Source organism: Pagrus pagrus (assembly GCF_965226575.1).
Source record: "Pagrus pagrus genome assembly, chromosome: 6".
NCBI lineage: Eukaryota > Metazoa > Chordata > Actinopteri > Spariformes > Sparidae > Pagrus > Pagrus pagrus.
The window spans coordinates 22,790,153-22,818,152 of NC_140190.1; the positions used below are offsets into that span (position 1 = coordinate 22,790,153).

Here is a 28,000-nt window from a genome sequence, read left to right on the forward strand (position 1 = left end):
ACCGTGTTTCCCTCCAAGCTTGCTTTCAGACACAAATAGCTGTGTAATACAAATCAACCCTTTCAGTTAATTAGGCAGCACAGCCACTTGGGAACAAGTCACACAAGCTTCTTCTTGTTTGGCTCAAGAACATTCACAGCCGCTCACAAAGCCTCCTCATAGCACGCTGTCCTTTCCTATTAACTATATAAGAGCTGTGCTCATGGCCCACAGGGGGAAGCCCATCAGCTATAATTAAGAACATTCTCAATGAATTAAGGCACTGTTAAGTCTTATAAATATAATTGCTTCAAGGATTGCTGATGCTTACTTATTCTTTGGAAATCGAATTTCCTCATGAGAGATGACGGAAAAGTCAGTTGTTTTTGTCGTATATGTGGAAATCTAGCTCTTCAGCATGCTCTGTGACACCTCCTTGAACTGGTTCTTGTCAGGAATGGATAATCCAACCAACAAAAGGGGCAAATGCGCAGGGTAGTTTAATGCGGGGCACTTTGTTTGAGGTAATTTGAGTGCCTTGAAATGTAGGAATATGCACCACCAAAGCGCAGCATTTACTGACATGATGAGGGCTTTAACGTAGCTTCTATGTAGTCTGACATATGAAACATCTCTACTCAGCGATTCAAATAAATCTGGTGCTGTGCTCATTGACAGCTCTTTCCCTAGGTTGGAGATAGATTTGTCCAATCACAGTGTCTTGATTCAGAAAGGAGGCATCTACCTGGATAAGTAGCTACATTTCAAGGAAAAATGCTATCTGATAGTCACCTCAGACTATTCGTATGGCGGCATATAGCAGCATGGCCCTATACTAACCTTGTGTGGAAAAGAACCAAGGCTGTTCTTTCCAAGAGCTGGTAAAAACAAGGGGGAAAAATGGAAAATGTATTTTTCAGACAAAATCATAGTCTCATGAACTGTTAGAACATTTCTAATTCAACAACAGAATTGTTAAAGAAATGAAGACAGTTTGTAGTGGTCCTGAGTAATGAATACCCAAACTGTATCCCGGCAGGTTGGGCCAGGTTCAGACAAAAACTTAAGAAACGATGTTCAGATTCGGGTCGGATTCAGTCACTCATCAGTTATAATATGATATATGTATATACTTTTTAGTATTATATTTAGGTGCAAAGAACATCTTTTTGCGTGACAGGGTAAGCTTACATAAACTGCGTCGGGCTCGAGTCGGGTCCGGATGTAAAGGAGAGAAAGCCTGTCAAGTGCGACTCAGGCTCAGTTATTATTTTCTCTGACTCAGTCGGGTCTGGACAGAAAGATGCGGCCCGAGCTGCACTGGAGTCCTGATGGGTCATTAAATTCAACAGTATATACAGAACACACAATGCAAAAAAACATATAAATAAAGTAAGTCGGGGACCACAGCTCAAATTTGTACCTAGGGTTTTATAGTCAGCACTCTGACTGTTATGACTGTACTTTATCACCTTTCCAGTGTGAACACTAAATACTCAAAACATGCGTAGAATCAGGGCAAGGTTTGCAGTTGGGACACTATGAACTTTGAGACTCTTTGACGCACTTTGCTTTAAATAATAGAATAAATGGTATAACTTTATTCTTTATAGTTGAGACACCACTGTGCATTTGTGCCTGGACTGCTTCACTGCAGACAGAAGCCTCATTCTGGTGGGATTTTAGTTAGTGGAAATTTACTCCACATAACTGGAAAATGTTTGGATTCAGTGACCTGTTGAAGGGTCTTTAATAATATTCCCATCTCTCCTCTCAGTACAGACTGTTTCATTCTCTCTGCAGTGGTGAATCGACCATGAAGAGTTTTTTCTTGTCTGTATGATATCCAAGGGGATTTAAATAAACTATTTCAAAGAATAACAGTAAAGATTAGCAAGCTGTTGTGTTTTGAAGCTGTGCAGTATCGTCCTCTATCCTCGCTTCTTAGAAAAACCTCCTTTTTTTGCCTGCAGATACAAGAGTGTGTGCACACAAACAACGCCCAGTGGGTTTTTATTATTGCCTGCTTCTCAGTTTAATGATGCCAGCGCTGTTTCCCTCCCATCACTTTGAGTCATGGTGTTTTCTCTTGGGGTGAAGAACGGTAAACACAGTGTGGAACTTTTTCTTCATCCCATGTTTCCCTCCCTCTCTCGCCTCTTCTCGCACTTTGTCCCTCCTCCACTCCGCTCCTGTTTCCTTCTTCTGCCCTTTTCGTTGTTTCTCAGTCATTCCTTGTGGATCTGCTCTGTGCCAAGTTCGATTAAGAGCCAAGATAGTCCATATAACAGTTGCTATATTTGTTTCCATGTTCTGGTGTGGGTAAAACTTTGTCAACCATTAGATATTTTGCTCCATGTGATGAATTACCTTGAATTTTTTAGGTTATAAATTCACAGCCCAAAACTAATATTCTCATGTGGTTATTTAATCTTTAACCTGTTCCTCATTTGAATTAAAAATAATATATATATATATATATATATATATATATATATATAGAATAAATATAAATAAACCATGTCATGTTATATGACAATATCATTCAAATGATCACAGTTAAAATTACATTTTGAGTGCATTTTTCCAGGAACTATCTATCTTGCCCATCCCTCCTCCTCTGTAACACAGCAGGCAAAATAAAACATTGAATGCCAGAGGTGAATTTCTCAGACCGACCCAGTCAGCAGTTTGGTCCAGAGCCATCAGTGATGACAGGCTGCTGTTACCTGCTCCTGATGTTATTGACACCTCTCTGCTGTGGGGCTGTTGTTCTGCTCAACCTGCCCAGTCAGCAGAAAAAGTTTCTGTGAGTCAGCTAAACTCACAGCAGCACTGACGGACCGGTCAGTCGGCCGGCTGGATGGCTCGGTGATATACTGTCTGATGCAGCTTTGCTTTCGACAGCTGCCTGATGTAAGACACCTACAGTGCGTCGTGCACAGAGCTGAATTATTTGCAGTCTGTATTTGAATGATCCATTACCAGCTTGAAAATGCTCCAATAAAAAGTACATTTTTTGTCATTCACCTGTTACAATTTTGGCCCCTATGGAAATTTGTTCACCCAGATATAACCTTGAGAATCAAACACAAAATGGGTAACTTATTAGGTATCAGACAAAACCAAAGTTTTCATTTCGGGCTTATCAGACAACATGTACGTCAGCATGACCAAAAGTGACCATCACCACTTGTATATTTAAGAATATTAACCAACCTGTTTAACCATCAGCGAAGCATAACTCCAGCTTTAGCTGTCTTGTGTTTTCTCTTTTGGCATTTCAAATGACTGAAGGGCTGCATTACAGAGCAGGAATGTCCTCAGACACTGGATAGTCTCAGACAGAAAGGCTGATTTGACAAATAGCCAGAACTAAAGGCACCAAGACATTGCCAGAGAATGAGGTACTGTATTATGAAGGCTGTGCCAAGCTGAGCAACACTTCACTCTCCTGGTTACACATATGCTGAAATTGGATGGAAAAACCCACAAAATAAAACACAGAGGTATAGAAGAAGGAACATATTGGTTAAAACTGATTTCACATTGTAGTCTGCATCATCGGTATCATATATTGTCAAAACATTGTCTCATCGTCATGAGGATGAATAATTTCTGTTTAACGATTAATTAAATGAATGAGTTCTTTGTTCCAGTCAGCTAATTCCCTGATGCAGGTACAGGACTGTCCTTCAGGCTCAAATTGATAAACAGGTTGCTTGCAGGTCTTTCATGAATATGTAACCTTTTTTTCCCCTAGGATGTTAGAGAAGAGAGGTGCAACCTGTTTACTAATTTTGATACTTGCGCTCGGTTCACACCGGTCTTCATCTCTTTTTATGTGTTTCCTCAAAGGTAGAAAATGCATCCTGCCGTAGCACAGAGTCCATCAAGGCAACTCTTCTATTTCAGTCTGTGCTTTTAGTGCTCTCTTCACCACTTCTCGACTTTTCTTTTTTAATAGTGGCATTTGTCTTTTTTATTAGTCACGTGGCTTTTTATGCCTCTGAATTATTCATCATCCCATTTCAGTGGATAATTTTAACAGAAATGTCATATCAAGTTTGAAAACCAAAAGCAAAGACCACAGACAACTCAGTGAGCAGTCTGACTGAAAGAGACAGCTGTCAGTCATCTATCGTTCCTGCTATTTGAAAGCAATGCCCTTTTGTGTCTAACCATAGCACAAGGAAAGCAACAATCGTGGGCTGATGTTGGTATCATGAGGTCCTTGGTTGTAGACATATAACAGAGCCAGTTTTTCTAACAGTTGAACTTAGAGATCCCTTGTCGTCCTTGAGTCTCATTCTTTCTGTCATTTTGTTGACAGCACATTTAAGGCAAACAGGCAGATGAAGATCTTTTTATTTGTTGTAGTGACGGAGCTGTGAAGCCAACCCTTCAGCGCAGAGTTTAGTTCAGCCCACGTTTCCTCACCGTCTGTATTTAGTTTCATACAAGCCGGAGGGGAAGTCTGTGGAACCATCTAATTAGAATCAAGTGAGAGTAGTTAGATAGACCAAACTCTGCATAAAACACACAAGTAACGCTGATTATAGTGGAAAACTGTGTCAGTAGGCTCAGGTAATGTAGAAATAAAGAGATTTTTTGATCAGTTATCTAACAGACTGAATGCCAAAGATACCGTAGCAGCATAAAATGTTAGGAGAGATTTGCAGGCCTCGTTCTATTTTACACGTCCCTACAGTGGAGCTTTGAAAACCTTTTGTGTTATTACCAGAATATCCTCATCTCACCCGAGGCACATTATTCTTACATTTTATTTTTTCAGAAACCTCTGAGACTTTCCTTGAGCAGCAATAAAGACAAGCCGACATTGTTGGGGATCGACAAATCGTGCCCTGTTGGCCAGATTTGGCTTTGAATCTGAATTATTAGGCCTGGCAATAAAAACTTTTCTTCTATGAGCTAAACTATCAGTCCTGTGCCAAACAAGCCTATTTGATCATGCTATAGACAGTGCCTGCTGCCAAAGAGGTCTAACAAATGAATAATGGATGAAAAAGAAACCCACTTCATTTAAATTAAAATGTGCACATTGGGTTGTCCAAACAAAGAACGCTAACCATAACAGTAAGTGTATTGTTTAAAAAATCGTTCTTACTCAAGTGGATGGTGGAGTCCACACAACAACAACAGTGAACAATATTGTTGGGATCACTTTTTGGTATTTAATATACAGTAGAAACATTGCCAGCCAATCAAAATCAATTTGTATATCTGCACAATGTGCAGCAGTAACAGGTCATCAATATCCATTTTCCGAGGCTGCCGACACAGCAACTTCTGCAGCACATGCTTGGCGCCACAGTTACTGTTATAGTTGTTGTTCTTGGTGTGGATGGCTCTTAACATAGATTTTTGTTTCTCACTATTTTTTAACAAAAAGAGAACTGCATCTCTGACACAAACTATGGTTGGCTTAAATGATTTACAAATTTTAAAAAAGAGTGACAGTGACTTTGCTTTGGCAAATAATAAGATAAACGTATACTTCTATATCTGTTCTTCTTTCAAACTGTTCCACATTCAGATGTTTGCACAATTTTAAGGAAAAACATGATGTCCTAATAAGGAGGTGCTGTCTTTAGCCAATGACTTAACTGATGACCCATTTAATTAATCGAACATAAAGTGACCAATTTGTCAATATCAAGTGTATTAAGAAATGCAAGTTTAGGATGAACTATTGCACAGAAAGAGTCATCATTGAAGCTACAGCCAAGATCATTCAATCATGTTTTTAAATTAAGATTTTTCAATGTTTTGCAGAAAATACAAAAGCTAGTTTGTTAGGATAGTATAGAATAGAATAGAAAACACTTGCGTCTACACAACACATGCAAGCCTGCAGTGTCTCCGTGCTGAAAGAGCTGACCCTTGGCTGAACTTAATCGTTGACCCTTGTTAATATGTTCTTTCCTAAAGAGCTTTTTAAGGCCATTTTAATTTTTAAGTGTTTTGGAGGGGTAATGCTTAGGCGTCAAATATACAGCAAATGTTATTTTCTTAAATTTGTTTTGCTTTGACATTTGAGAGTGGAGATCATGGTGCACACCTGTTTTTAACAGTCATAATGTTTAATGGCCCTGAACACCATCGTAATGAACAGTTTGAGGAAGGGAGGGAAGCAGAGATCTGAACCCCTCAACAGAGCAATGTTGGCATTTGATTTACTGAGATAAGATGATAATTTCCCTGCTGCTTACCATCCCCCTTAACAAATTTCAGCAGATCCCCCACAGCTCCCAGTGGCCTTCAGAAGTCTTCATGAGAAAGTTTTACAGATTTTACACCTCCCCGTACACCCCCTTCTCCTCTCCCATCATTCCCCTCATTGTCATGGTAATGGACTCCATCGTGCGTGACCAAAACGGTCAACTTAATTGATGAAAAAGAGATCACCAAGAGGGGAGAGAAGAGGGGGTTTGCATATATCAGACATGAAGGATTTTCATTCACAGAAGGCTTAAAGAATACATTATGGCACCTAAAGACACTTGAAGAAGACTGTCTGTGAGTTTGCAGCTCTATAATGTGCTGTTAGATGACTCATCACTGCAGGTTTAATCAGGAATCTACACGTGTAGTTCTGTATCAGTCGAGCTGAAGAAGGACTCGTCAGTGCACATTTGCATGTGTTGACATACAATGAGCTAGAGCTGCAGTGATTAATAGTATAACTATTCCAGTTGATTAATCGGTTTGGGTATTTTTTTAAGATATGAAACTCACATTTCTCAGATTCCAGCTTGTTAAGATTATTATTTCTTGGTTTCTTTCTGCTTTATGGAGGTTAACTGAATTGAGGACAAAACAAGACATTTCAGGATGTCATCATGGGCTTTGGGAAACACAGACATTTTTCACCATTTTCTGAACCCTAACCCTAAGTGATTAAGCAAGTTAAAATTGTCGTTAGTTGCAGACCTATAATCAGCCGTATTATTAAAACTGACTTGAATGTTGTGTCTCCTTCAAGTCTTTAACCTGGAATAACACATACATATTTTATGTGAGTTATTAATAAAACTATAAACAGCACATTAATTGTTTGTAAATGTGGAGACTGATAACATTCAATAGTTTTCTTGTCAAAAAGTAACCGCACTCAAACCTAGAATGGGTTTGTCAATTTCTCAATATTTTCTGACGTCTCTTTCTTGTTTGTGGCGCTCAACCTCAGGCTGATGTATTACCACTGATTTGGAAACATTTTACTCGATCACAAACATGTCATTTCTTTTTTTTTTAAAAAGACATAAAACAGTTGGGGAGTATAGCTTTCAGTCAGCAATTACTACAACTGGAGTCAATTGTGTATACTGTATGTCAGGGCCTAAACTAAACATTCTGTGTTCTTAGTTAATATTTACAGCAACAGGGTGATGAATGGGATTCAAAATACACTACAGTGCTTGTTATCATAGTAATGAAGCAACATGTCAGCCAGAATAACACTGTGGCTCATTGATTTGTTTTTAATTGTTTTGGACAATGGTGGGGCTCTATGGCACAGAGGAATATTTGATACACAGACAATGCTTGTTATTGGCGATCAATTTATGTTGGATTGGTCTGTTCATAAGGTTTGCTGACAGTAAAAAAATAAAGAATATCACCAGGCTTGTTCATTAAGATTTTCCTGTGGCAAACAAATAAACCGAGTGAGCATTAAATATTGTAGTTCTCTTCCCAGTACTTGATTCATCAGTCCTCACCTGTAGAGTTAATCGACAAAGATCAAAATATTTGCTATAAAATGACAGGACTGCTTGTGGTTTTGCACTACCTCAACAATGTGTCCCACCCAATATGAAAGTTAAGAGACCACAGAAAAAGATTGACTGTCATTGATAAGAAAGAAAGAGAGCAGATTCTGAAAATGTGCTGCTTTAAGAGTCACGTTATGCTAGGAAGGAAGTGATTCATACAAATAAAATAAAAAAAGTTTTATAGTTTTTCCAAGCAGAAAACTGCACACCTGAGTGTGCAGTGAAAATCCAGGCATCATACGGAGAAAGGGGAGGCGTGATATAGTTTAAAATGAGGATAATGACACATTTTCAGACATTCTCTCCTGGAAGGCATTTATAGTGTTATATAGAAACACTATACTATACTATAATATACTATATAATATATAGGTATAGTGTCGTTGTTAATGTGAAAAGTGTGTGAAAAGTGACAGAGATAGTCTTGTAACAATGAAAAAAGAAAAGCTTGAGAAAGAAAAGTTCAATCCCTGTCTCTTCACCCCAGCTACGTTATGGTGTGAAGTGTGGATGAATGTCGGATTGTTGATTTTGAAAACGAAAGAAATTGTTGGACGCTGGGAGGGGAGTCTCTGAACAAAGCCATTCACCCATCCGACACTTTTAATGAAGTACTGGAAGCTTTAGGGGTGTCAAAGCTGGACACTTTGACAGTAGAGCTGCAATGATTAGTTGGTAGAAAGAATTGCCAACTATTTTATTTCATTGATTAATTGTTGAGTTAATTGAGTTATTTTTCAAGCAAAACTGTTAAATAACTGCTGATTCCAGCTTCTCAAATGTAAGAATTTACTGCTTTTCTGTGTCATTTATAATAATACATCAAGAGTCTGGGTTTTTTTGGAGTGTGGGTTGGACAAAAGAAGCAATTTGAAGACTTCACTTTGGGCTCTGGGAAATTGTGAGGAGTATTTTTCAATAATGACAGTGGCATGAAATGGCACACTAACAGTGGCATATCGAAAATTAGAAACTACTTTATGACAAGTTAAGATGATTGAATTTTCAGTTTTCCTGAGGAGGTCACGTGTAGATATGAAATCAATTGTAAAATTAAATATAATATGTAAAACATTTAAGCTGCTGCTACAATATGGTTGCGACCTATCGCTCTGAGCACAGAGTATATTTCATCATCGTCAATTGCAAAACCATATAAGCACCGTGATAATCAATGTTCTAATAACAAATGGATGAGGACTATTTGCATACAGCCGACAGACTAGCTTGCTAGCAGTGGTGGACAGGTGCTGTGTCTAGCTGTGGAGAGGCAGGTGTGTGTGTGTGTGTGTGTGTGTGTGTGTGTGTGTGTGTGTGTGTGTGTGTGTGTGTGTGTGTGTGTGTGTGTGTGTGTGTGTGTGTGTGTGTGTGTGTGTGTGTGTGTGTTAAAGACTTAGACTGGCAGCTCACCTTTCTGTTGCGAGGGTAGAGTTTCAACAGAAGGCGTCTGCCAACTGCCCCCGTCAGTGAACAACACTACGCTGCCTGCAGGACACCCATCTATTGTTTATAAAACACGGATGTCAAAGCATTCAACCACGGTGTGATAATACAAAACCCTTTGTCAAGAAAGGTAGAAAATAGGATTGAACATGATTAGGAAAGAACACGACTGATATTGGATGTGTCATGCTGCATTCAGAGTGATTTTTACTGATGAATTATTCTACATGGCATATATTAAAAGTGTCAGACCACAATGACAGAAAGAAGCTTGCCGTTCACTTATGGTATCTTCCCAGATGAAGATTTTTTATTGAAGTTTGTATTATACAATCAGATATACGAGATATGATCTCTGCCACCACCCTGATACAATTGTGTTGAGTAGAATTTACCTTCAAAAAGTTCAACATCAAAAAAGGACTGTTCCAAAATCCACAGCTTAACAGATTTCATTAAAAATGTACCATGTTTTTTTTGTGTATGTGGTTGTGTGCTTTAGTTGAACACACCTTTTGAGCACAACAGATTTGGCATTTGCCTCAGGAGGTGCAAATATTACCCCAACCATGTTATTTTTTACTGTTTTATTATGTATAAAAAGTAGAGCCTGACTGACACTTGATTTTGGGGCTGATGCTGATATTAGGAAGTAAAAAATGTCTATATTGCCTGATATACACACATTTTTTTTGCAATGATCCCTCAAATGTGGTTATCAAAAGCAAATGTGTAACAGAGACAGGATATGTTACAGTTAAACAATAAACTTGTCCATCATGACAGCAGTGTACTAAAACATTAAACTTCACTGGGAATTTAATAATTATAGATGAACCCAAGGACCTTACAGAAAGATAGTCTTCATATTGGTGCGTAAAGGACAACATATACGCATATACAAATATATCTATGATACGCCAATATCGACCAATTATATCAACCAACTGATATTTCAGTCAGGCTCCAGAAAAAAGGGATGCGGGAAGGCAGTTCACGTCCTGTCCTTAGTTTAGACAGGTGAAGGATAAAAGATTGACAGGAAATTGGGGATGCTGTATCTGCTCTAGGCTGACACTAATGATTATTTTCATTATTAATGGTTTGATCTATAAAATGCCTCACAGATTCCTAAAACCCAAGGTGACTTTTCAAAATGCCTTTTTTGTCTGACAAACAACTGAAAATGTTGTTTACTTTCATATAAGCAAAGACGAGAAGCGAATTAGTAGCTGGACTTAGAGAATGTTTGGCCCTATTGCTTGAGAAATGACTTTAAAGGAGAAATGCGTAAGACAGTTGATTTTTAAGTCTTATTCCTATTTTTGACTGAATGTTTGCCCTTCCATTTTTTCAAACATTATGAAGAAAACTTTAGGGAAAGTGAGCGTCTTCAGCTGATGTCAGCAGTGATGCTTCAGTGGCTGAGCTCGCCTGGTGTTTTCTGTCATCTCTTGTGTCATCAACCTGTGTGTGTGTGTGTGTGTGTGTGTGTGTGTGTGTGTGTGTGTGTGTGTGTGTGTGTGTGTGTGTGTGTGTGTGTGTGTGTGTGTGTGTGTGTGTGTGTGTGTGTGTGTGTGTGTGTGTGTGTGTGTGTGTGTGTGTGTGTGGTTTTGGGTGACCCTTCCTTGGCATTCCAACCATTCCCCTGGTACCTGGGAACTGGTCTGTTCTCCTCCGACATGGTATTTTTAGGTCCTAAGAAGCAGCTGTCTGTGTCTCAGTCTGCACACACAGCCGGCCGTCTGTTGACTGAAAAATGTGGCGAGGCTTCAGAAACAGCCTATTTGTAATAATGCTGTCTCAGTCAGGCTCTCTTTGGGATTATGAAGACTTAAGTTAACACAGGTGTAGGTGTAGGTAATTACGAGAGTGATGCGTGTGAGGTGGTGCTGTGGTCTTTGTTAAGTATGCTTAGCTGCAAGGTAGGCAACTCTTCTCTCAACAACAGCTCAGTGTTGAGGTTTTCTCACATTTTACCTCACCTTGTCACCTTGCGGTTTTTATGCCCATCAGAACAGCAAACGGAGAGGTAATTCCCCCACGTCCAGCCAACGAAAACCTTGTTTTGTCCTGTCAGGTTTTTTTGCCCCTCTTAATTTCATCCCAGCCATTGTTCAAACCAAAAACAACAATATTCAAAATGCTCCCAAGACTGTGACAAAAGAACATAATTAGTCCTTTGGGTTTGTGATATTTACCAAACCAACATTTAGACAGACATGTTTTACATTAAGAGTGCCAGTTAATGTTGTACATCAGATGCCTAAGAGCATGTTGACTCTGAATAAATACAACAACTTACCCAAACATTGAAAAGTCTTTTAAATAAAAAAATCACTACAGTGAGTGCGTTCTTTTATGTATTGAGTAGGGATTGACCGTATGTTTTTTCAGGGCTGGCAACAACTAGTAGTCATCAATTAGATCTGATATTGAACTGATATTGTCGATATTTATTTATCGACATTTATTTTCAGTAAAACTGAGGGTCAACATTTTTAAATGGTGAGATATAACTAAATGTTAACTCAAGTAATGTACCTCATTTCAGGAACTTGTACTTAACTTGTATTTCGGTTTTCTGCTACATTATACTTCCACTCTGCTACATTTTGGAGGCAAACGTACTTTATACTCCACCACATTTTATGCTAACTTTGGTTATAGAGAGAGGCGGCAGCATCAGAGCCAAAGTAGGGCATTTTAAAATTAATTTATTTAAATGGGAATTAGACCAAATAAACAAAACAAAAAACACTGCATCCAGTAACAGGAAAAATGCTAAATTTTGGATCCAATAATTGGTCTATCCCTGGTACTGAGTACCGATCAGCACACAACTAGTGTCAATATCTAAACAAAACTGTGAATGTTGTTTATGTACTAATGATTAAAAGGCCATCAGTTTCTAATTATGAGCAAAGTTGCCCTACATAAACACACTGTTTTCTGCAAAACAATGTAATGCCAATGAAGAGAAATTCATTTTATGCAGCGCTGTTTTTGCCAAGTCACATAATTTGTCGCAAATTGTTTGAGTGCTGGTACCAATCACCAACCTTTAGTGATGTGTTTAAAGCAGTAAAACAGGCCTGTATTCAACTGTGATCAGCTGTGAAACAATTTTTGCAAATCTTTAGTAGGGCGCCCCAGTAACTCAGTTAGTACAGTGTGCGGCCCATGTACAGAGGCTGTGTCCTCACCTCAGCAGCCGAGGTTCGATTACAACCTGTTTACTGTGCGGTGGCCCATTGCTGCATGTAGTCCTCTCTCTATCTCCACGTTTTCCTGTCACTCTTCACCTTTCCTTTGAAACTAAGTCATAAAAACACCCCAAATTTTGAAAAAACGTATAAATCTTAAGTTACTTATATAGCTCCCAGAAAGCTTATAATATTTAAATGTAGCCTCTACACACTACTATAAGTTGGATTATTGATGTCAGTGTTGATTAAACTTCCATTTGTGCAGTTCATGAGCTGGTTTCATATAAATGTGTAGGTGCGATGTTTGTTGAATGTTCTGTATGTGATTGATGACAGACAGGTGAAATATCTCTGGGAGCCAATGATAAGTCTGACTGATGGTCTTTGGAGGAATACCAGTGGCAAAATGCAATACTTAAAATCACAACAACTGTGATATTGCTGCGCTCTCTCTCTTATCTGTTATCTCTTTAACTGTCTCATGTTGGTTTGCGGTTCATGCTGCTAACAGACGGTGTATGTGTGTGTGTGTGTGCGTGTTTTATTTGTACCTTGGCAGGGGGAGAAGAATGCCGGCTTTGACGTGCTCTACCACAACATGAAGCATGGCCAGCTGGCAACCAAAGAGCTAGCCGAGTTTGTCCGTGAGAGGTAAGATTTGTGTGTATTTGTGAATATCTGTGTGGGAGGTGATGCAAGTGATGGGACTCGAGTGGAGAAATTCTACATTCTTGACTCTTTTCACTCTTTTCAGATTGTGCAAAGGTTGGGTGAAATGGGCATATTATAAATGAACTGTTTTGGATTTCATCTCTCACTGTGTCAAACAAAATATTCATGATTAATGCCGTAATTTGATCATTTGAAAGTCCTGTTAGCAGAATGCACTTTACAGAAGGAACACTCAAACAAGTCTTTCTTTGTTAAAACTGCTTCAGTCGTCTCTCTCTACTCTGATCTCTCACCTCTGTCCTTACCACAGTGCTACCTTTGAAGTGCACTATCTCTCAGAAACTCTCACACACAAGTCTGAAAAGGTGAATTACCACTGGGCTTCTTTTATCCAAGTTTGCAACTTCTGGATTTGAATAATCTTATTTTAGAGTTGAGTCATAAGAGGAGCTGTCAGAAACCTCTGGTTCCCAAAGTGAAAACCTCATTAATTTTTTTGTCCGACAATGTCAAGAGACTCACAGCTGGAGCACTTTTACAGCTTGGATGTCCATGAAGCTCTCATGGTTAAATGATCAGTACAAAATATTAACAAACTGTACAATGAAATATCTATTTCTTTGGTAAAAACCCAAATGTTCTTACCTTTGTACATACAAACTTTGAAGTTGAAGGTAACTGCAACTCCCATGGTACCCCATGGACAAGAAATGTCCATTAATGGCTGTAGTTTAGGAGGTTGAGCAGGTTGTCCAGTAATCTGAAGGTTGGCGGTTCCCCTTGCTACAACCATGTCACCCCAAATTGCGAATTGCAGGGTATGAATGTTCGTGGGAATGTGAATGTGCTTTGAGAGGTGAGTAGACTGGAAAAGCGCCGTAGAAATGCAAGTCCATTTACCACTAACCACACAACAATAACACTACATTAACAACAATAACACTACAACAACTCAAAACATTAAAACACAACAACAATGGCGACAACAACAACCATTAACCCATTGGACAACAACCATTAAAATGCAACAACAACCATTAAAACGCAACAACAACAACAACCATTACAACAACAACAATCATTAAAACACAACAACAACCATTAAAACACTACAACAGCAACAACAGCCATTAAAAACACTACAACTACGACAGCAACTCCAACCAATACAACAATAACAACTCCAAACACTACAACAACACCTACAACAACAACAACAACATCAATAACACATCAATAACAACATTACAACACTACAACAACAGTGTAACTCGATAAAGCATTGCATTTGTTGAAGTCTAAGTTAGTCCTCATCTAAATCCTTTTCTCTTGAAACCGCACAATTGAAATATAGTGCTTGAAAATGTCACATTTTGAAGTGAGTATGTACACTAAGGAACTAAACAACAATCTAATCTTATTTTTTTCCTTATCCCTTTTTGAATTTAGCTCTAGCTCTACCCTGCAATACGAGAATAATGCTTCTTTATTTCCATGCTTTTCTCATGCATCAGAAAACTGGCGACAGTGTTTTTGTCAGGGATTTGTTAGCTTGAGTCTCCATCTTTTAGCAGGACATCTTGTTTGTAGTCATTGAATGCATATTTAAGACCCTTTTATAAGAGTTTTTGTTTCAAAACAAGTGAGCTGTAAATATTAAAGGCAGCATTAACTCACTCATCAAGCTAGCATTAGACATTAGTGAGCTAGAAATCTGCTGAAATCAACAACATTTTTTCGAAAATTACTAAGAAGTTCAAGTGATTAATCTGCCACTGTTATTACTGTAAAAACTCGGAAGGCTTGACAGGCTCACCAGTTGTACTTAAGCAAGGTGGTCTGTTACCCAATTAAAATGTTCTTCTCTAAGTGGGTAGTTTGTTAAATTAACTACTCTGTCTTCTGATCAGTGATTAGCAGTGAGTAAATTGAGGGTACAATGCAGTTCCCACAGGAGTTTGTGCTCTCACAGCTGGAAGTTAAGGAACACAGTGTGCACTGTCAGACCAGTGATATAATCCTGACATTGATTCAGAGCGCCTGTGCACATTCCTCGCAGGGGGAAATTCACTTATTTGCCTGGACTGCAGCAAAGAACAAATCAGCAGTCAGGAAATGAAATAGAAGCGCTGTGGGCAAAATTGAGTGTAATCCCGCAGGATGGAGGAAAGGCAATTGTGTTGATAAGTGTCCTCCTTCTTTCTCTTTCCACTTGCCTTAAAGGTCATTTCGATGTAAGAGACAATATGAAACACTCATGGTAATTTCAACAACAACTCCAACTACAGTCTCAAGGCCTCTGAGTTACTGCATGTTACATTCACTGCCGTCACCTTGGTACTCAGTTAAATGGACATATACTGTAGGTACTTTAGTGGCGGACCGTTAATATTGGCGAGACAATAAATGTCAGGCTAAAAAAATTGGTTTAGGGTTCAAACAATAAGTTAAATAGCAGTGTACCAACATAAAATAATTCTGCAACTATTATGATAATCAATGAATTGCTACACCCTTTTGTTGAGGAAAAATGACAATGCCAAATATTCCTTTGTTAAATAAAGTACCTCGTGTGTTCCTGACTGTCAAAATTAGCTTTCTATGTCCTATATTATAGTAAACTTAATATCTTTGGGTGTTGGGCCGCTATTTACTATTAGTAAATTGTGATGCAGACATTTTTCACTATTTAGAGACACATTATAGATCAAATGATTAATCAGTTCAAAGTGAAAATAATTAGTAGTCTACTGGATAATGACTCTAATTGTTTGTAGCAGCCTGTAGCAGTTTAAATAATGTAAACAATGTAATGTAAAAATAAACTAGTAGGCAGCAAACCTGAGAGCATGATTATACACACATCACAAAAATGGAATCAATAAAAAGAGCAGTGGCTGCACACTGAATCTAAAACACAAAACAGCCAGCCAATGGTCAGAATCAACTGATCTCACTGGGATTGAAATTTTGTCATTTGGGCCTGACAAGAAGCGAATATGGCCGAAACATTGTATATCTACAATAAATTACTGGTAAGACTGTGAATTTGTGGTTTGGAGTGCAAAGGCATTACTGTTTGTCAGGGCAACACAGATCTGATTTGGAATGAATCTTTATTGAAACCTGCTTTTTTCTGATCACTTTGAGCATACAAGTTGTGAACGCCACACTAACATGTCATCACCTTTTAAGTTGATATAGTGAAGTTTTTTGCAAATGGTACACATCCAACCATTAACAAGCAACATTGCCATTCATTTGCAGTCATGTTTCTAGCCACATGGCAAATGTAAGTTCAATATGTACTTTCTTACAGCTCTATTTTTGGCCTCCACCATCTCCTGAGAGAATTATCTGACTCTCTAACTGCTCAATGCTCCACTCTACTCACCTTTTAGTTAGTTACTGTGTCTGTCTGCTGTTTGGTGTTGAGCAGGTAACGGAGAGTTTTTGGAGCTTGTTCACTAAAAACAGCTGCCTGCTGATATAGCACCATGAGAGCAGTGAGAGTGAAACAAAACGGTAAACGTGATGTACTATAAAGCTCGAGACTTTTAAAGCATTATAAAGCCAAGAGGAGCAGCAGTTTCTTTGTCGGTTCGCCACATAAATTCAAATATGCATTATGCCCTCTTTGGATAAATTTGGAGTCGGTGTGTAGGTGTTCAAACGATACCTTAGTACTGTATATAGACAAGCAAAGGAATTTGATAACATCACTTTGGGCTTATTGATTAAATTGAAATATAACTGATGTCATAGAATAAATATTCAGTATAATTGAAACTGAAAATGTTTATTAGGATTCTTTTGATTCTTTGAGTACCAACACAATTGCAAGCATCACTTCTCGAGACCAATAATGTTTGTGTGTTTATTTGCGACTTTCAGTACTTCTGAGCAAGTTGTTCTGTTCACCCTCAGGATATTTGGATCAATGTGCCTCCTTTGTTTCTCTGCAGGGTCTACAGATGGTTATTAAAGTTTTATGCCCAGCCTTGCAAAACAAGTCCATTTATCATTTAAATGTGCCTTATTGCAACATTTACCCAGCTCTGATGAAAATTAATCTTTATCTGACTGACTGGGGTGGTGGATGCCCAGAGTTCGGGCCAAAGTAAGCACTAGATAGAGAACATAACATATGAGGCCATTAACAGAGGCAATAGAGTTGTGAGAAGGCACTACTTGAGTACATTATATTCACCAGTCTAAGGTTTATTCAGAACAGTTTTAAAGAATGCGCACATTGTTTTGCCTGCCATGTTACTGGCAACTTTAATAAAGAAAGAAAAAAAACACATTAATCTTCTGACCTACACACACACACACCTACATACATACATACATACATACATACATACATACATACATACATACATACAATACATGCAGTAAACAGGTTTAAAGTTTTTTTCTTTTGACTATAGTTTTCAGGTTAATGGTAATTTGCCTTTTTTGTTTTTGCAGTGCTGCTATTGAGGAGACCTACTCCAAATCAATGAGCAAACTGTCCAAGATGGCCAGCAACGGAAGTCCACAGGGGTGAGTGCCGCTGTGTAAACACAGATTAGTAGACAAACTTCACCCAACAACACTTCCTCATCCCCTTCACTGCTTTACAGTTGCATTTATACTGTTTGAAGGTGTTTGTTACTGTAATTATAAGTGTAATGATCATATGGCTACGTATGAGATATAAATGAGGACCATCTGCATCGCCAAATGTCCACATTTATGATTTAAATAACGCCCTGTCTGGTATTTAGCCTATATGGTTTAATACATATGTTGTCTATTATATGACAGATTTTCATCAAAGGTCCCATTTTGTAGAAAGTGAGATGTCCTTTTTTATGCGTTATTAAAAAGCAGGTCTAGGTGTAAATACTGTTATGTATCCAAGCACTCGATCCACAGAGAAATGCACACACCCTGCTTTCACAAACTGCTCTGCCTGCTCAAACCTGTGAAAGCTGACCAACCACAGCAGACCTTTCTGGAGGGGGGCCTTAAAGAGACAGGCACTACAATGGAGCGCTTGGAGAGAGTCGCTGCAACAGTGAACAATTTGAGAAAAAAAATGTGTTTTTTAAACTTTAAAAGCATGTAAACATTTTTAGTAGAGACTCAAAATAAAAACAATAGTACAAAAACTAATACATTTGCATAATATGGGACCTTTTATATGCTTGATAAAATACTTAGTAATGAAAAGAAACAAAAATGGTGCTGCTAATTGATTCATGTAAGTGATGGCACCGGCAAACAACACATTTAGGTAACTAATGAGGTCTTGCATGAATACACGTTTCTGCCAGAGTTAGAAAGTTTTGGTTGTTTTTGGTTATTACGCTTGAAAAGTTTCTGTATTTATGTAATCTATCATCCCGTCTCTGTAGGACACAGCAGCGTTTGCATCAAAAATGTCATGACATTTAGTTGGTTGTTTGGACCACTGTCAGTCACATCTAATCATACCACACACACAGTCTGGATGAAGCTGAGCAGAGTTTTTGAATGTTAAACTCTTAATAAATCATAGCTAAAAAAATGTGTTTCCACTTTAAATGTGGTTGTTGCTTATTTAGTCTTGACTGTTCAATTTTAAAGAAATATGCTTTGGATTTGAAAAATGTTTTTAGGCCCTTTTAGCTGTAACAAATGCAGAAAATCTGATTTTTGCCGACCCCCAGTGGTTTTACTTCTCACCTTGCTGCAGTGAGGTTGAAGTGTACTTTAGGGTGCTACTGGGTGTGGTTACAGGTCCAATTGAGCCCACTTCACTGCCGGGTGTGGTCAGTTTTTAGGCTATATTCAAGTCTTTGCAAATTACATCTCAGTACTGTTTTTTTCATTATCACATCTTGTAAAAGGATGACACTTTATATCAGAAGAAACCTTAAATGAAGACAGAGGTTGAATGTTGGAGTCTCATGTGTTCGCTTGATGCTTTTGTATGTATTTCCCAGGACTTTTGCTCCCATGTGGGATGTGTTCAGAGTATCTTCAGACAAACTGGCCCTCTGCCACCTCGAGCTGATGAGAAAGATGAATGATCTCATCCGGGAAATCAACAAGTACGGGGACGAGCAGGTCAAAATTCACCGCAAGGTATGCACCTGGGCTGAGGGAAGTCTGATGATTTACCACTATCCTGAGAGAAAACAGGCTGATTAATTTTGTCCCTGAGCATGTGTCTGTGAACCAAGACTTGTATATTTTCTCATTACTTGTCCTGCATCGAGCCTCTGTCATCCTGATCTAATTTATCTGACACAAAATCCAATTACTGTCTTCTCCCTTTATGGTAATTGCTGCAGTTTCCCTGAAAGTATCAAGTACATTAATGATCTCTACAGTATGTCCATGTGTTATCTTTGTATGTGTGGTTGTGTGTGTGTGTTTGTGTGTGTTTGTGTGTGTGTGTGTGTGTCACAGACAAAGGAGGAGATGGTGGGGACAGTGGAGGCAGTGCAGGCACTGCAGGTTCAGAGCAGTCACCTTCAGAAGTCAAAGGAGGGTTACCACGCCAAATGTTTGGAGCTGGACCGGCTCAGGAAGGAGGGTGCTCCGCAGAAAGAACTAGAGAAAGTTAGTCACCACTTTCTTTGTTTTCAGGATTGTTTTGCAGGAAGTACAGAGCAGAAGTAAATCAGGTGAGATGCTCAATAAAATGTAATGTTGGTTTAGGAAAAAACATATTTGCTCACTTATCTCTTGTTGTGTCTAGCCATGCAGATAGTTTCTATTTGTCTCTGAGATTTCTGCTTCCTCCCCAGTACACTGAAAATCAGTAGAATTGGGGCTGTAGTGCTGACGGCACTGAAACATTTTACGAAATTCAGCAGCACCATCTCTTTCCAATAAAACATACTGCAGTTACACAGGATAATCCAACTATTAACTATCATATAATGGGGTCTATTCTGGTTAGGGACCCATCCAAGTTTCATTAAAATCTGTTTTTGTGTAATCCTGCTGACAAACCAGTCAACAAACGGACACACATGGCCTCTCTCGGCAGAGGTATTCATAGAGCTGAGAGTGCATAATTTGTATTAAAAGTACATCAAAGTCTAGAGCTCCTCTGTGTGTTTCTCAGTGTGTCTTGTAGACAGCTGGATGTGAAAAGGAACATGACAGATTGGATTAAGTGTCCTGCATCAGTATTCTTGAGTATGCTCTTGGATGTTATTATTGTCTGTCTTGTGACCCCAAAATCCATCATATGCTTGTTTCTTGTGGTCCACTCATGAGACAAGAGTGTCTATTATATCGAGGTTAATTAGATTTATCCTGTCTTGACAATTATGGAAAAGAACATTTCCCAACTGCTCTGCTCTCTGACCTCCACTCTGTGAATACATGGCTGTACTTGAATTGTGGATACAGGAAGAATACTGAATGGAGTAGTTGTAATTGTGGCGCACAGAATTATTCCCATTCACTCATTGAGCTATTTGTTTTTTTGTTAGGTTTGTGAATGAGAGGCTTTAGCTGAAGGCCTTCATTTTCCTTTTCCTTTTCTTTTTCACTAGGCGGAGCTGAAGTCTAAGAAAGCGGCTGAGTCATTTGCGTTGTGCATCGAGAAGTACAACCGCGTGGGAGGAGAGTTTGAGCAGAAGATGAGCGAGTCCTCCCAGGTCAGTTCTGACTACATCTGGGCCAAGGGCCACTTTTTTTTGCTTCTCCCACCCTCTGATGTGATGTTTTCATGTTTTTCTTCTCCTCTCGGGCTTTATCTATCTCTCTATCTCTGTGACTCACCCTCGCTGTAACCTCCCACCGCACAAGAACTCCATCTTATCCTTTCATTTATTATCCTACATCGTGCCTTCCCCAAAAATGGAAACCTCAACCCCACGACTCCTAAACACCCACCCACTCGCGCAACACATGCACATCCTGCACATCCTGGACCCCGCTTATTGCTTTTAATCACTGCCTCCACACTTCCATGGTTACTGTTGTTGTTGCCATGGAAATCTTGAACAAATCCCGATGTGTTTTACATTTGAAATGATGACTGAAATTCTGGTGACCAATTTTCTCTTGTGATAGCATTAAGGGGGAAGATCTGGTCGTTATAATGAAGGGGTATGTGGTACCTGGGAGAAAAAAATGTGTCAAAAAATTGAAGAAGAAATGCAGGAGACTAAAAATAAAAAACAGTTCAGTAAATAAGAGACCATGGTGCTTTTTTATCGTACATGAAATTAGAGGAGATCACAGGATACATTCTTGCTGCACATTACTGCATGTTATGAATATATTATCTGGTGCTGAGCTTACAAAAAAGAGAAAGAAAATGTACTCATTTTTTATTCGGTAACCAGGTGCAATATCCAAATCGCACGAGTTGCAGGTTTTGATAAAGGTAAAATGCGTCACATCATATTATTATAAATAAAATGTGGTGCTACAGAGATGACATACAAATCAGATGTAAGGGAACATGCTTGTTTATATCACATCAATCATTTTATATTTTTTTCAGTGAAAATTAAATGCAAAAATTACCAGGCATTCGTAACTCATATCACAATTGCAACATCTCTCCAAATGTTTTTTTTTTGCAATCATTTCAGCCTGAAGCTTCAATTATGCCTGACGTGCACCTCCCCAGAAATTTAACTGCACATTGCAGTGTCGTGGACCGCAACAACTGTGATTGGTTTGCTTGGAAGCATCACATTTTCTGGCTTCTCCTCCTGTGCTTAGTGCTGGTGCAAATAGGGATCGTGACCATGGGATACGAACCATGATCTCCTGAGTGAGAGTCCTGTACACAACCCACTCAGCCAAGACAACTTTAAACTCAAAGTATGGTTATGATGCTTTTTTCGTTAAATGAAATCATAGTCCTGGAGTTACACTGATTATGATGCTCTAGGAACAACTCCAACATGGCGATATCAGATAATGAGACATCCTAAAACACTTTTCACAGTTTCAGGAAGAAAGAGAGAGTTTATAGTAAAACCTGGAGTTGTGGCTCATACCAGATGGGAATGAAGTGCCCTGCGGTAAGCTTACAGCAGTTGCAGAGCGTCAGTTGAAAATGTTCTATGTTTGCTCTGTCTGCCCAGATTTTGCCCAGTTAATTGGAGGAAAGAAACTGGCAAAACTCTCACACACGCACTTCTCAAACAAAAGCCAGTGGCAGTATATCAAGACAATCCCCCTGAACCAGACAGCGACAAATGAGCTGGCTGAACAGAGAGAAAGATCAAACTTAAATACTAAATCCTCTCGAATTATCACTGGTTTAAAGATCACGTGAGCTGGAGCCTCTTCTGCTGGCTGACTGCCTCTCTGTGGCTGAATCTTCAGATCTCATTTTAAAGGCTGTTTTCACTTTAGTTGCTTTTTTATTGGATTCTGGTTGTCTCTGAATGATCCTGAGTCTCATACCATTCTGCAGATACAGTGAATTAAGATAGAACATCAGAAACAAACAGCATTAAATATAAACGAAACACATGCCAAAGACAAACAAACAGAAATAAGACAAAACCAGAAAATAAACACAAAATCAAAGGCAGCCTGTACAGACAGCATCATATCAGTGATATTTATGATTAGAGATAAGCAAGACATAAAATGGAACACAAAATCTACACATTCATGGCATCATTTTGTTGAAAAAATAAAAAAATTAATTACTGGAACTGCAACTTTAAGGAACAGCTGTGTTTCATAGCAGATGTCAGTGTAGCTTTGATGTTAGTTGCTTGGTTTTGAAAGGATTGAATTATCACAAAAGGTCAGCGAAAGATTTCAGCCCACAGAGAAAGATAAATTAAACAACAGTGGAGTTTTGAGGATTCATATGATAACGGTTTCTTTTTTCTTTGCTGTGATGTGGGTGCATGTGCATGTTTATGTGAGCAGAAGTTTCAGGAGATCGAGGAGGCCCACCTGCGGCAGATGAAACAGCTGATTAAAGGTTACTCCCACTCCATCGAAGACACCCACGTTCAAGTGGGACAGGTATGTTGTAGTCAGCACCGCTCTGATGACAAAGAACGATATGTCTGTACTCTCCAAATACAGAACACTTTGTATAATTGGTCTTAATACCCACGCACATCTCAACGCATGGTGCCCGGACATGGTGCGAGTGTACAGAACAGTATCCGGAAAACCGTCCTCACAAGTGAGTTTTTCTGCTCTGCGGGCACAAATGTGGTCCCACAAGCACAGGGCTTCGATGAGGGAGGGGGACAACAGCAGCTGATGCCTCCCCTCTTGTCCTCGTCTAGACTTATATTATTAGATAAGTACACAAGCAAATACTCAAGTTTGACGAAAGTATGAAGCTGAAAATATTTGTGGGTAATTCTCATTGTTTGTTGTTTTTGTTTTTACCATTTCTGATTATTAACAGCTAGGGTTGTCATGATTTTGATACTAAATCGAAAATTTATCATATTGAGCTAATGAGCTTGTAATTTTGATCCAAAAATTCAATGGGTGGTTTGGGAAAATACATTTAAACACAGAAAGGTAATACTTACAACATTAATGAGGTAATAATGCAAACTCGGAAATATTTATTTGATTAGTATATTTCCATAACTTAATAAACAAACAGTCCTCAGAGGGAAAAACTGTCCCCAGAAGCTAGAAAGGTGGCTATTTAGAAGGGTCCTGCAAATGTAAACAAAGTAAAACAGTATGAGATCGTGCTGTCCTCTGAAACGACCAAAATGACAGTGCACCTTCAAAAAGAAAATGTCATATATATTTGTCATGACACCCCAGTTAACAACATTATTATCATTTCCAACTGGGGCTCTAGTGTCTGCTTAGGGCATTCAAACGTTTTGTGCAAGTAAACACTTCCTATGCAACATGACATTTTAATGCTGGTGTTCACCAACAGTACACTTGAGATCAACAGACTCATTTTAAGAATTGTACATAAAGTCAGATGCATCTTTACATCCTGTTGGGCTCTATTACAACACTAGTAGTTCATATTTTACTATAAAAAACATTAGCTTTTAGTACATAAGCAATATTTTTCATGACACTTTTTTCTCATATAAATTGCTTCTGGGACTAAAGGACTGAACAATCATTCTGCTTTGCTCTGCTGCAGGTTCACGAGGAATTCAAGCAGAATGTGGAAAACATCGGCATCGATAACCTCGTCCAGAAATTTGCAGAGCAGAAGGGAACGGGCAAAGACAGGCCAGGTACATAAAGGAAGCTCACCAGAATGAGTTTTTGGCTTGTTTCCAGTAGGAGTGCAATAAATGCATAAACACACAACTTGAGCATCTTGCAATATGAAAACACCCACACTAAATACTGTATTGTGGAGGCAGAAAGATTCATAGTGACAAAATACAACAGCGAGTGAGTGGAAGTGTGTTTTTGTGTGCGTGTGTTTTATTCATATAAATATATACTTTATAAGTGTTGGCATATCTGCCTGTTGTCTGCAGCTCTGGTTGGTTTTGAGGAGTACATGACAGCTCTGGCACCTGAAGGCGGGAAGAAGAGTCGGGCAAAAGCCTTCAGGATCCCCGGCCTGGGCAAGAGGGACAAGGAGCCAGACTCTACGTGGGTGCACGCACACACATAAAAGACAAATTTACTCCTGAAATTGAATCTGGGTCTTCATCTTTTGCCACTGGCTTCTGTCTGAGTCCTACTGAATAATAAAAATACATCTATGTGTTTTTTGTATTTGCAGAGACTCTGCAGTGACGGAGGCACTGGTGAGTATCAGATGTAATTCACACCCAAACATTACAGCTCTGAAACCATCGACTCAGTTAACAGTCTGTCTGACTCCTAAAGCTGCAGTCATCCCTGCAGACAACTGCAGTGAGAAGAGTGTGTGATTTTGGGGGATGAAAGCAGAATCATGTGTGTGTTTTGTGGAAAAAGGGTGCGCGGGAAATCAGTGTGTGATAATGACTGATGGTGTGGGGTTTCCCAGGTTTATTCCTGTACTTCTGAGAAGAGGTTTCAGAGATACTTTGGCAGCCGGAGGCAACTGCGTAACTCCATGAGTGTGTGTGTGTTTGAGTATGTCTGTGTGCAAGTGGTGTATGAGAGAGAGTGTGTGTGTGAGAGCTGCCAAAAAACCTTCTGACATAGTGATGTGGAAGTAGAGAGTAAACAGCAGATCAAAGAGACACCGGTGCTGCTATTTTACACTTTCAAGGGCATTACGTTTCTGACTTTAGTGTGACAGGTATTAGTAATGTTAGCAGAGGACACTTACATAAGAGTAGATATGCACTGACAATATCCATTCACCCACTAGATTAAATGTTATCATAGTTTTTAATAAAGAAAAGGAAGTCTGAAAAAGCTGAATTGAGACTGGTGCTGATACTAAAGGAGCAATTTGAATGATATGACCAAACTTTTAGTTAGTTTGTAGAAACGACAGCGTTGACGTTATGTCAAAGGCGTCTATTTATGGTGTTGCAGAAATGTCTACTGAAATTAGCATGCTAACCAGCTAACCACTGCCAATCCTGTCCTGTAATACCACTTCGTACCACAAGAGGTGAGTTTCAGCTAGGAAATATGCCAGGGGCAGTCACGATATTTCACAAGCCTTCTATAGCTTTTAGCGAAATAAATGAACAGAATAAACTCACAAAATGTCAAGAAATGAAATACTCAGCCAATGCTAGCTAGCAAAGCGCAGCAGTTGTCGGTTACTCTGATGATAAGCTTAGCCCTTTATGTGTCTGCCTGCTGTTTGGTTTCAAGCACTGAACTGTGAGCTGTCTGCTATGACTGAATACACCGCTAAGAGAGTGAACCGAAATGCTGAAGCCTCAGCCAGACTGCTAAACAATGAGTTAAAAGTTGCTGTAAAGCTCTGTAAAGCAGGGAATAAATCTCTGTAGGTTGATCTCCTTCACATTGTCACATTGTTTGCACGTTGTCATTTGAAACGTTATAGAAATATCAATAATAGCTGCCTTAAATCAATGTGAGCTATAATTGTCTAATTAATGTGACTTTAATAGTCCAACCACACCATCGTGCATTAAGTAATCAGTTATGTGTATGACTGAAAATAAATATCAGCGCCTCCAGTTACACTTGTCATCATCTGTTTACTGAAATCAGATCTAATCAAATACCATCTGTGTATGTCCACACTTGGTCTAAAAATAACTTGCCCCCACGTTGGCTGGATCGTAAGTCTGGCCTTCCTTATGTCTCTTATTTTGAAGATCATACAATTACAGGAAATAACAGCTGAAATGTGTCCACACATGATGTCTCGATAGCTTTGTTTGACCTGTTTGTAATAATGTGTTTAACGGTTGTAGCAGTTAGTCACTGACTCACACTCACGCCTTTTTGAAGGGTCTTTTTATTCACTCACACACTCGAATAGAAAGCTCTCAGTGGAACATGTAGGCTGCATTGCTGAGTATCACAGTATGACAAAGCACTTCTGTGTGTCAGATATGTGGCTGAAGTACCATTTGGCTCGGTGTTGCTGACCCAGCTGGTGTCTGACTCCCTCTCTTTCTCGTGTGTGTGTGTGTGTGTGTGTGTGTGTGTGTGCGCTGTGTGTGTGCACTGTGCGTGTGTGCGCACATGTGTTCTCATTCATATAGAATTCACCCCTGGAAGTCGACGATGAGGGATTTGTCATCCGAGCTGACAGCACACAGAATGATATCCTTTTTCTGCTCACATATGTTCCACCAGGATAACTCACACCATAAAATAATCACTACAGCGTTCAACTTCTCTTTCTTTAATTGATTATTGTTTATGATCATATCATCCAACTGTTTGAATTACTGTCAACAGGCATTTTTCTGTTACAGTTACAAAACGGTGGCAAATGAAAGGGAATCTCGAAGCCTCTTCATCTGTTTTTGTTTGATGTTTTGAAGATGAGGGAGTTGTGTTCAACATATCAGTCCCTAAAAACAAATCCAAAAACATATGTGACTGCATATGATTTACATGTTTTTAATTCTCATGTCCTGTATAGAATCACTTATAATCATAATGTTTTGTCACTCATTTGTTCATGTTTTTTCCTTTAGTTTGTCTGTTTGTTGCAATTTGGGCTCCATTAGTAATTAGTAAATTGATGATCTGCTCATTTTTGTTATACACAGTACCTTATAAAATGTTAGTTGTTATGTTTTATTTGTGTTTTTGATGTGTAGGTAATTTAGCTAAATTTGAAGCGAACCGTTTTATTCCTCTTTCTGGTAATTAGTGTGAAAAAGGCCACATTAAATCCACTTTGATTTATTGTTGTAAAACAATAACTCAATTTAATTTATATAGTGCCTTTCACACAATCAGTGTTGTTTTTGGCAGCCATTTTAGATTTAGTCTTAGTCTTAGTCTTTTGGACTAAAATGCTTATTAGTTTTAGTCAAATTTTCCTCATTTCTATATGTGAGTTTTAGTCTAGTTCTAGTCAACGAAAACTCAAGCAGGTTTTAGTCTAGTTTTAGTTAAAAAACAAAAGAAGAAGTATAGTCTTTTAACAAATTAATTTAGGTCAATAAGTATTGGAGAGGTTTTTTTTGTTTTTTTCATGAATTAATGCCCTACTTCATCATAAAAGAGTGTCACACATAAGTTGTGAAAATAGCAGATCTACAAGTTCAACACATTGCAACACATTGTGAGCTTGTAGGTCGGCTATTTTCACCAATAATTACAATAATAAAGGAATGGTTTTAGACATACAAGGTTTATATCCTCTCGTCGTTTCCGACCACCAAGCCCCTTTGTTGACGCTGCCGCCATGGTCCAAAGTCTGTGACGAGTGACCGCAGGTGTGTTGAGCAGAATGTGCGCTGCATGCCGGGTGGTGGGCGTGACCAAACAAGGATAGGATGCAGCAGCATTGCAGATACTTTTTAGGTT

The 28,000-nt window shown here is 38.9% G+C and overlaps 1 protein-coding gene across 3 annotated transcripts in view; it reads left to right on the top strand.

Moving 5' to 3' along the window:
* Positions 1-28,000, top strand: part of fcho1 (FCH and mu domain containing endocytic adaptor 1) — a 65,031-nt gene that overhangs the window by 19,690 nt on the left and 17,341 nt on the right. For all 3 annotated transcript variants that reach the window (XM_084355085.1, XM_084355086.1, XM_084355087.1), the window contains 10 exons: positions 12,990-13,081; positions 17,576-17,650; positions 19,078-19,219; positions 19,547-19,699; positions 20,647-20,751; positions 23,003-23,101; positions 24,216-24,312; positions 24,565-24,682; positions 24,816-24,840; positions 26,719-26,779. In XM_084355085.1, coding sequence (XP_084211211.1) covers positions 12,990-13,081; positions 17,576-17,650; positions 19,078-19,219; positions 19,547-19,699; positions 20,647-20,751; positions 23,003-23,101; positions 24,216-24,312; positions 24,565-24,682; positions 24,816-24,840; positions 26,719-26,779 — 967 coding nt within the window. The remainder of the gene's footprint in view (positions 1-12,989; positions 13,082-17,575; positions 17,651-19,077; positions 19,220-19,546; positions 19,700-20,646; positions 20,752-23,002; positions 23,102-24,215; positions 24,313-24,564; positions 24,683-24,815; positions 24,841-26,718; positions 26,780-28,000) is intronic.